The 10,942-nt window shown below is 47.1% G+C and overlaps 1 protein-coding gene across 1 annotated transcript; it reads left to right on the top strand.

Moving 5' to 3' along the window:
• The first annotated feature begins 8,109 nt into the window (after positions 1–8,109).
• Positions 8,110–10,680, top strand: LOC123048475 (UPF0496 protein 4). The gene is made up of 2 exons (XM_044471574.1): positions 8,110–8,295; positions 8,901–10,680. The coding sequence occupies exon 2, from the start codon at positions 8,905–8,907 to the stop codon at positions 10,264–10,266; it is 1,362 nt and encodes a 453-aa protein (XP_044327509.1). The 5' UTR covers positions 8,110–8,295; positions 8,901–8,904; the 3' UTR covers positions 10,267–10,680.
• The last annotated feature ends 262 nt before the right edge of the window (positions 10,681–10,942 follow it).

Raw genomic sequence — 10,942 nt, 5'->3', positions numbered from 1 at the left:
CCAGATTGTGTTTCAGCATCAGACATAGAAATATCATTTGGATTATCAGGTGGTTCAGCAATAGGTTCACTAGAAGTTTGCACAGTTCTATCATTTTTCTTTTTCTTCTTTCTAGAAGAACTAGGTGCATCAATATTATTTCTCTAAGAATCTTGCTCAATTCTCTTAGCATGGCCTTCAGGATATAAAGATTCCTGAGTCATTCTACCAGTTCTAGTAGCCACTTTAACAACATAATTATTTTTCTTACTATTCATCTCATTGAGAAATTCTTTTTGAGCTTTAAGTACTTGTTCTACTTGAGTGGTAACCATAGAAGCATGTTTGCTAACAAGTTTAAGTTCACCTCTAATATTAGCCATATAATCACCCAAGTATTTAATCATATCAGCATCTTGTTTTAATTGCTTACCAAAATAAGCATTAAAGTCTTCTTGCTTAAACATAAAATTATCAAACTCATCCAAACATTGACTAGCAATTTTAGTAGGAGGGATTTCAGCTTTATCATATCTATAGAGAGAATTTACCTTTACTACCTGTGTCGGGTTATCGAGGTTTGGAGGTTCTTCAATAAATAAAGGATTAAGATCATATGTTTCTTCGACAGGCGGTAAATTAAGACCATGTATTTCTTCAATAGGAGGTAAATTCTTAACATCTTCAGCTTTAATACCTTTTTCTTTCATAGATTTCTTTGCCTCTTGCATATCTTCGGGACTGAGAAATAGAATACCTCTCTTCTTCGGAGTTGGTTTAGGAATAGGATCGTTGGAGCAGGAGCTGGCTCAGGAGGTGCCCAATTATTTTCATTTTTCAACATATTATTCAATAAGATTTCAGCTTCATCCGGTGTTTTTTCCCTGAAAAGAGAACCAACACAACTATCCAGGTAATCTCTGGAAGCATCGGTTAGTCCATTATAAAAGATATCAAGTATTTCATTTTTCTTAAGAGGATGATCAGGTAAAGCATTAAGTAACTTGAGAAGCCTCCCCCAAGCTTGTGGGAGACTCTCTTCTTTAATTTGCACAAAGTTGTATATTTCCTTTAAAGTGGCTTGTTTCTTATGAGCAGGGAAATATTTAGCAGAAAAGTAGTAAATCATATCCTGGGGACTACGCACACAACCAGGATCAAGAGAATTAAACCATATCTTAGCATCACCCTTTAATGAGAACGGAAATATTTTAAGGATATAAAAGTAGCGAGATCTCTCATCATTAGTGAACAGGGTGGCTATATCATTTAATTTAGTAAGATGTGCCACAACAGTTTCAGATTCATAGCCATGAAAAGGATCAGATTCAACCAAAGTAATTATATCAGGATCAACAGATAATTCATAATCCTTATCAGCAACACAGATAGGTGAAGTAGCAAAAGCAGGGTCAGGTCTCATCCTAGCATTTAGAGATTGCTTATTCCATTTAGCTAAAAACCTTTTGAGTTCATATCTATCTTTGCAAGCTAAAATAGCTAAAGAAGCATCTTGGTCAAATAAATAACCCTCAGGAATAACAAGTGATTCTTCATCATCACTTTCATCCTCATAATCAGATTCAATGTTTTCAATCTCTCTAGCCCTAGCAAGTCGTTCCTCGAGAAAATCACTAAGTGGCATAGTAGTATCAAGCATAGAAGTAGTTTCATCATAAGTATCATGTATGGCAGAAGTAGCATCATCAATAACATGCGACATATCAGAGCGAATAACAGAAGCAGGTTTAGGTGTCGCAAGCTTACTCAAAATAGAAGGTGAATCAAGTGCAGAGCTAGATGGCAGTTCCTTACCTCCCATCGTAGTTGAGGGATAAATTGTTGTCTTAGCGTCTTTCAAATTCCTCATAGTGTCCAGCAGATATAAATCCCAAGTGACTCAAGGAATAGAGGTATGCTCCCCGGCAACGACGCCAGAAATTAGTCTTGATAACCCACAAGTATAGGGGATCACAACAGCTTTCGAGGGTAGAGTATTCAACCCAAATTTCGACACAAGGGGAGCCAAAGAATATTCTCAAGTATTAGCAGCTGAGTTGTCAATTCAACCACACCTGGAAACTTAGTATCTGCAGCAGAGTGTTTAGTAGCAAAGTAATATGATAGTGATGGTAACGGTAGCAAAAGAGTAGTGAAAGCAAAGTAATGTTTTTGGTATTTTCTAGTGATTGTAACAATAGCAACGGGAAAGTAAATAAGCGTAAACCAGTATATGGAAAGCTCGTAGGCATCGGATCAATGATGGATAATTATGCCGGATGCGGTTCATCATGCAACAGTCATAACCTAGGGTGACACAGAACTAGCTCCAATTCGTCAATGTAATGTAGGCATGTATTCCGAATATAGTCATACGTGCTTATGCAAAAGAACTTGATGACATCTTTTGTCCTACCCTCCCGTGGCAGCGGGGTCCTAATGGAAACTAAGGGATATTAAGGCCTCCTTTTAATAGAGAACCGGAACAAAGCATTAGCACATAGCGAATACATGAACTCCTCAAACTACGGTCATCACCGGTAAGTATCCTGATTATTGTCACTTCGGGGTTAACGGATCATAACACATAATAGGTGACTATAGACTTGCAAGATAGGATCTAGAACTCTCATATATTGATGAAAACATAATAGGTTCAGATCTGAAATCATGGCACTCGGGCCCTAGTGACAAGCATTAAGCATAGCAAAGTCATAGCAACATCAATCTCAGAACATAATGGATACTAGGGATCAAACCCTAACAAAATTAACTCGATTACATGGTGAATCTCATCCAACCCATCACCGTACAGCAAGCCTACGATGGAATTACTCACGCACGACAGTGAGCATCATGAAATTGGTGATGGAGGATGGTTGTTGATGACGACAGCGACGAATCCCCCTCTCCAGAGCCCCGAACGGACTTCAGACCAGCCCTCCCGAGAGATTTTAGGGCTTGGCGGCGGCTCCGTATCGTAAAACGCGATGATTTCTTCTCCTCTATTTTTTTCTCCCCGAAAGCAGTTATATAGAGTTGGAGTTGGAGTCGGGGGGTCTCCAGGGGGCCCATGAGGTAGGGACGCGCCCTTGGGGGGCACCCTCGTGAGAAGGGTGTGGGCCCCCTGGTCTTCATCTTTGGCGAGGATTTTTTATTTTTTATTGTAAGATATTCCGTGGAGTTTCAGGTCATTTCGAAAACTTTTGTTTTCTGCACATAAAACAACATCATGGCAATTCTGATGAAAAAAGCGTCAGTCCGGGTTAGTTCCATTCAAATAATACAAGTTAGATTCTAAAACAAGGGCAAAAGTGTTTGGAAAAGTAGATACGACGGAGACGTATCAGGCAGCGCAACGGCAGTGCAAGAGCGGCGGCAGCAGCAAGCAGTGCAACCATGCAGGGAGCAAAGCAGCGAGCAGCCACAGTGGTTGGTGAGCAACCGCGGCGAGGACGCGTGCGGGCGCGCGCGCACAGCAGTGGTAGCAACAGCTTCAGGAGCAGCAGCAGTACACACGTACGTACGTACGCATACACGCGAGCTCGGACGAGCTCGGGGATGAAGGCTACCGCAATGAATCGAAGGCGCAAGCATGGGGGAATGGAGGAGGAGCTCACATAGAGCTCGTGGGCGCAGTCAACGAAGGCCGGGGTGGACCGGAGCCATGGCAAAAGTCATCGGACGCCGGCGATGTATCGATGAAGATGTGCCCGATGCCGAGCTTACTGGGCGTCCTAGCTCGAGCCCTTCGGCGAGGGCGAAGGAGACGGCGATGGCGGAGCTCCTCGACGTCTTCTCAGGCGCTGGGGCGGACGGTGGCCGCGGTGACGATGACGACCATGACGACCACGACCCGAGCGAGCTCTAAATCTGAACAGAGAGGCACGAGGAGGGTGAACTGGACGGCTAGGGTTTGTCCACTCGGTCGGGGAGGTCCTTATGCATCTCCAAGGGGCTCCGGATGGTCGACACGGCGACATCCGTGGCGTGGACGGCCGTGTGCACGGCCACGCCATGACTCTGCCTCCTCCTGTACAGCAGGAAGAAGGAGAAGGCCATGGTGGGCTTGGGCCGAATGCACTATAGCTACATAGAGCCCACCCACGCAGTAGCTTATTAGGCCTTTTCCCTTTTATATTTACTGTTTTATATTTTGCTCACTGTTTTGTATTTCGCTTTCGATCCAAATAAAATTTTGTTACATAGGAAACTTGTCTCATAAATACTTTGCAATATCATGGAACTATCCACGGAGTCTTAGATAATTTCTGAAAGGCTTTATCTTTCAGTTTGAATTTAAATGAACCACTAAGTGTTGTTTGCTCAATTCAAAAATAGATAAGGGCAATTTTGAAGTTTCAAATGATGTTGGTCCCAACATGAATATTGATCAGGGGAATATATACTAATATTCGAACATTTTAGTTTTTTATGTTTGAAAACTTTTATTGTTTGACTTTGTTTTAGATTTGAAATTTCAACCGGTTTCGAACCAGCGCGAGTTTACGAATAGTAATCGTGGTGACATGGCACCATTAGAAGGGGATTATTGTAGCTTAATTATCCGAGCGTCACACATGATGTCTTACCGAGTGGGCCCAGAGATACCTCTCCGTCATACGGAGTGACAAATCCCAGTCTCGATTCGTGCCAACCCAACAGATATTTTCGGAGATACCCGTAGTGCACCTTTATAGTCACCCAGTTACGTTGTGACGTTTGACACACCCAAAGCATTTCTATGATATCCGGGAGTTGCACAATCTCATGGTCTAAGGAAAAAATACTTGACATTAGAAAAGCTTTAGCAGACGAACTACACGATCTTGTGCTATGCTTAGGATTGGGTCTTGTCCATCACATCATTCTCCTAATGATGTGATCCCGTTATCAATGACATCCAATGTTCATGGTCAGGAAACCGTAACCATCTATTGATCAACGAGCTAGTCAACTAGAGGCTCACTAGAGACATGTTGTGGTCTATGTATTCGCACATGTATTACGATTTCCGGATAACACAATTATAGCATGAACAATAGACAATTATCATGAATAAGGAAATATAATAATAACCATTTTATTATTGCATCTAGGGCATATTTCCAACAGCCCCAGGGTTGCGGCGATGACGAGAAGCCGGCCGGCGAACCGACGCTCTGCTGGCTCCAGGGCGCGTACTGGCCGTGGCCGCCGGGCGGGTTCATCATCCCCACGCGAGCCGCCTCTTGTTCGGCCGACCGCTCCGCCTGTTCCGCCACCGCCGCAACCGCGAGCCGCGCCGCGCTGTCCTGGGCCTTCTTGGCGTTGGCCCTGTTCCGCCGGTTGGTGGTGACAGCCTCCCGACACTGAACTTCGACCCTCCAATCGGCGTTGGACATGCCCGGGGGCTTGGACGGCGGCGCCCTCGGCTTCCTCTGCTTTGGCTGGGCTACGGCGGTGGTCGCAGCCGTCGCGGCGCGGGGGATCACGTATTTCTTCAGCGGCATGGCGGCCGGCTGGGAGGGGAGGAGGAGGAAGATTGGCGGGAGGAGTGGAGAGAATGAGAGGGAAGCTGGGGGAAAGCGGGAAGATTCGGCGAGAAAAGGCCCTCCTCTCGCCGACGGAGCGGCCCCACGCCCCTTTTCACTTGTGCCGGCACCCCCCAGTGTGCCGGGTTCGGCTCGGGTGCGCCAGCTATTATTTCGGCCCAACCCGGCGAAAAACTGACTCCTGGGGCGCGACTAGGCCGATTTTCGCCCGCCGGCGCTAAAAATTCGTCTGGGGAGGGCCTGGTAGGGGCGCGACTGAAGATGCTCTAACTGACAGCGACTTCAAGGAAAAAACCAATCGTTTTTACTTATGAAAGGCATAGTGGGTAATTTATTGTAATTTCGGGGGCAATTTTCGTGATGTACGGACATAAGTATTAGCCTTTTATTATTAGATATAGACATAGATTATTATTACTATAATATACATTTAGGTATAGATATGTGCACTTATTTGAGAACGGAGGTAGTGCAGTTGAATGGCGGGTGTCCAACCACGTGTCCATGAACCGGGTGCACTTATTTGAGAACGGAGATTGTATTTATTTGTACGCATGAGAAACATTTTGTTTATACACATTTATCATTTTTAAAATGTTTTAGAAGTGTTTTTTGTAATATATTTATTCGGAAGAACTAGTAAAAAGAAAGCGGAAAACAAAAAAAAAGAAAAACTGAGAAAAAAGGTTGTGGCCTTTCGCATCCGCAGACCGATTTGGTGTCGTGTTGGATGACAAAGTGCTTTTGAACAGGTTGGTCTGGAAGTTTGCAGATGATTTGGAGGTAATAACACCCCAGGTATCCTAACTTGCACCCAATGTGATGATTCAGTCCCAAAGTTGTAAAATTTGATTCCACCATACCCCAACCTGCACCTCATGTGATGATTTAGTCCTAGGCCAATCACAACTCGACAATTGGCTACCAAGTGGCTGGACCGGTCAGCATGCACAGTTTTGCACAAAACCCCCTGCCGTTTCCCTGAATCAACACGCACTTGTACCCATAAACTAGGCCCGTACTCCCGATTCACATTCTTCTCTCTATCGTCACTCAGTCCATGTTCGTGTGCGTGTGCGTGTGCACGGCACGGCAGTCAAGCGGCGATCGTATATACATAAACGACGACGGACGACGAGAGTACAGTACAGAGTAGCACTACGTAGAGGGAAGCTGACTCGGGGAGGTCCGAAAGGGCGCTTTTTTGCTTGGCATCTGCTGGGTGCTGAGTGCTGACCTGGTTGGGCAATCTGAACTCCTCATGGGTGATGGCCACAACACAATTACTCCCATCCAACGACCAAGCGTACGTACGTACGTACTGGCCACTGGGCATGATGAATTGATGATCGTTGATGGGAAGGCCGAGTCGGAGACATAGATGGATGCATGTGCCGTGCGGGGAAGAAGAGTGGTACGGTACCGTGTACTCATACGTCCTACTACCTGGGACGAGCGAAGACGGACGTACGCGTTTTCTTCCTGGGAGTTGCCTTGTATGGCCGGCCGCCGGAGCGAAGATGAGACGCCGGTGAATGTTAGATCACGCGCCACGTGTACGTGAATGAATCCGTAAACTCACCATGATCAATTATACTCTACCTCAGAATATCTCGCTACTTAGAGCATCTCCAACGGGCGCCCAAAACACGCCTCAAACGCCTGAACGGGCCCTGGAGCTCAGCTTACGCCCGGGCACGGCACATGCATCCATCTATGTCTCCGACTCGGCTTTCCCATCAACGATCATCAATTCATCATGCCCAGTGGCCAGTACGTACGTACGCTTGGTCGTTGGATGGGAGTAATTGTGTTGTGGCCATCACCCATGAGGAGTTCAGGTTGCCCAACCAGGTCAGCACTCAGCACCCAGCAGATGCCAAGCAAAAAAGCGCCCTTTCGGACCTCCCCGAGTCAGCTTCCCTCTACGTAGTGCTACTTTGTACTGTACTCTCGTCGTCCGTCGTCGTTTATGTATATACGATCGCCGCTTGCCTGCCGTGCCGTGCACACGCACACGCACACGAACATGGACTGAGTGACGATAGAGAGAAGAATGCGAATCGGGAGTACGGGCCTAGTTTATGGGTACAAGTGCTTGTTGATTCAGGGAAACGGCAGAGGGTTTTGTGCAAAACTGTGCATGCTGACCGGTCCAGCCATTTAGCAGCCAATTGGCAAGCTGTGATTGGCCTGGGACTAAATCATCACATGAGGTGCAAGTTGGGGTATGGTGGAGTCAAGTATTGCAACTTTGGGACTGAATCATCACATTGGATGCAAGTTAGGGTACCCGGGATGCTATTACCTCGATGATTTGAGAGTCTACGTTGAAGATGTCCATAGAAGAATAGAAGTCTAGCAGAGTTCAGAATACTCAGGGAAGACACGTCACACGGGCATAAAAATGGCATAGATTGACACACAAAATCGTCCTGCAAACGCAATGGATGGCGATTGGCCGCAGCTGGAGCGCACGCCAGGTAAAATCCCACCCAACTTTTGTGGAAAAGGAAAATCGGAGCCCAACGGCAACGGGTCGGTCGCGCCCACGCGACCCACACCCACACCCACCCAAGCCCTAGCCCTGGCCCTAACGGCGTACTGCGCGTCTCGAACTTTCTGCCTCGCCCATTTTCTAACCTATCCCCTCGCTGGGTGCCACCACTCTCGCACCTAACAGCAGAAAACAGAGCACAAAACTTCCCCCACCAGACGCCGCGAACTTCCCCCCAAATCCCCAACCCAAGCTCGAATCGGCTCCGACGCGCATCGAATCGAGGTAAGGCACAGCACGATTCGTTTACCAATCTCCATTTCCTGCTTGTTTGGTTTCGTGGGGAATCGCTATTTGTGCCCAAATTTTAGGGGAAAGCTTCAGCGAATCTGAGGTCAATCAGGCCGGCTGTAGGTTCTAAACGTGCAGCATCTCCCTCTAGCTTCGTGGATCTCGCGATTCCCGTCTTGTTACTTAGCCATTCATGATCTCTCACAGGGTTCCCTGATTTTGATATCCTAGCTTGTTTCTTTAGGGTGCGGGCGCCATAGTATGACTCATGAGGGCTTCTGTAGTAGTAATATGTTCTTCGTGTGTCGGGGTTACTGCTGTTGGTGAGGTCCAGTGAGCCGAGAAAAGTGCCGCTAGGGTTTGTAGCTGTGACACAAGCTTATCTGTGAAGTCAATCACGAAAAGAGATTCTAAAACGATTCTACGAATCCTGGGCTGTTTGCACGCTGCCAAGTGACTAGTACTGACAGACTCCATATGCATCGCTTGGTTATCAAACCAGCACGTTTCCTAATTATTATGTATTGTTTCGATGCCTTTGTTCTTACTGTTTGTGATGTGGTGTGCTAATTGAAGGTTATGTGTTGATTGTGGTGCAGTGAGATGAGCCGCCCGGACGACGGACATAGGTCTTTCTTCCCTGTGGGAAACCCCTTCCGGGTCATCCTCCCAGGGGGACCTCACCTGCCTCGGAAGCTCCAGGCGCTGCTCAAGTCATACGAGGATGCCCTGGCCTTGAGCTTGAGGAAGCTAAAGCCGGAGAATCCCTTGGAGGTCCTCACCTTGTCCTGGATGAGGCTTGCCGTGGATTGCTTGTCAGAGCTGCATGCCAACATAGGCACCCTGATAACCGAGCTCGAGCTGCCTGTCTCGGATTGGGATGAGAAGTGGGTGGACATTTACTTGAACAGCAGCGTTAAGCTGCTGGACATCTGCATCGTGCTGAGCTCGGAGCTCGCTCGGTTGGATCAAGGGCAGTTGCTTGTCAAGTATGTCCTGCATGTGTTGGACACCAAAAGCGGTGTGCTGTCATTGGAGCAGCTCAAGCGAGCTGAGGTATCACTTAAGGAGTGGATGGACAAGGTGGACACAGCGCGCCCAAGACTCGACAGCTGCTCAACGGCCTTGCAGGAACTTGCTGGGAGCCTTTGTCTGATGAAGGTCAAGAATTCTGCTAAGGGGAAGGTCCTCATGAGAGCTTTGTATGGAATAGAGTCTGTGACAGTCTTTACCTGCAGCGTCTTTGTGGCTGCACTGTCAGGCAGTCCCAATCCATTGGTGGAGTTGCATGTCCCTCAGAAATTTGGTTGGGCACAGGCCTTCAATGAGCTTCATGCTACCATCAGTGGGGAAGTCAAAAGGCAATTATCCAGGGGAAGTGTTTCAGCTGTAAAAGAGCTGGAAGAAGTCGAAGCATGTGCCAGGAAACTGCATGCGTTGACTAGGACTGCTCAGCTTGAAGAAGAAAATGACAACCTGGTTTGTGCTGTGAGCCTTTCAAAGCAAATGGTGATGCCGGACATCACTGAACAGAAAGAAAAACCCGAGTGTAATCTTAAGTCGGCTGATGACAGTAGCCAGGAATGTGAAGTGATCATGACAGAGATTGGTACTGAAGAAGGAACACAAGAAGCTGAAATTATGCAGGATACCCACTGTGAGAGTAAGCTGAGCACGCTTGAGAGTATCAGTGAAGATGACAAGATGATAAGTGGGGCAAATGGCTTCATCGACGAGAATATGACCATCGTTCCTGAGAGAACCAGCATCTCGGAAGGTAGAGAAGAGCTGCTGGACTGTATCTCCAGCATGTCAAAAAGCGCCGAGGGGCTTTGGCTCGGGTTGGATTCGTTGTCCAAACGAGTCGGGGACTTCTTCCAGATCGTGCTTACAGGACGTGACGCGTTGCTCTGCAACCTAAGGATGTCAGATGCAGCAAGCAAGGTCACCGAGGTTAGGTCTTGATTCACTACGTTTCAGCTGTGTATGTTCTCTGTTGGTGTAACATGTGTATAGACGGCTGAGCAACGCATGCTTGTACACCGCTCTTCTGACCTGTGGCGGTCCCTGCTCAGCCTCACCGGAACTAAGCTAGGGCACCACATTTCAGCGGCGATGTGCATAATCTTGGGCTGCCGGTTGTGTTGTGTGGGGTTGTATGTGTCGTAGGTTTGATAGTCCTTGTGTTCTTCGTTTTTTTGACGAGTAGAAGTAGTAGACAAATACCGAGTCATATTAGCGTGCAGTATCAGTGGAATGTACAATGCCGAGAGGACAGTAACTGTTTCATATGTATGCCGAAGTGTGTTGCCAGCAATGTTAGAGATGACAGATGTACCTTAAAGGGCAAAGCAGAAGTCTTTGAGGTATCTTGCGTTTTTTTTTTTTTGAATGTTGGTAGTTGCTCTACCAAATTCATTGATCAGAAGGGAACACAGTACAGCAGGTGCCGAAGGGCAAAAGCATCAAAAAAAGAGGATGCCAGAAAAGGAAGAAAATACAGTTATATCATGCCCTCAGCCTGGGTCGAAAGGAATCCCAGCGCCTGCCATGTTCCACAAGATGATTTCATCCTTTAGCCGTTGCACGAACGTGCGCCTGTCCATCCATTTGTCCTGAAAAATGCGTCTGTTGCGCTCGC

Source organism: Triticum aestivum, chromosome 1A (assembly GCF_018294505.1).
Source record: "Triticum aestivum cultivar Chinese Spring chromosome 1A, IWGSC CS RefSeq v2.1, whole genome shotgun sequence".
Lineage (NCBI taxonomy): Eukaryota > Viridiplantae > Streptophyta > Magnoliopsida > Poales > Poaceae > Triticum > Triticum aestivum.
This window is presented reverse-complemented; position numbering and strand designations above follow the sequence as displayed.

Coding starts and splice junctions, on each gene's coding strand:
- LOC123048475 (XM_044471574.1), top strand. CDS start 8,905: ATGAGCCGCCCGGACGACGGACATAGGTCTTTCTTCCCTGTGGGAAAC.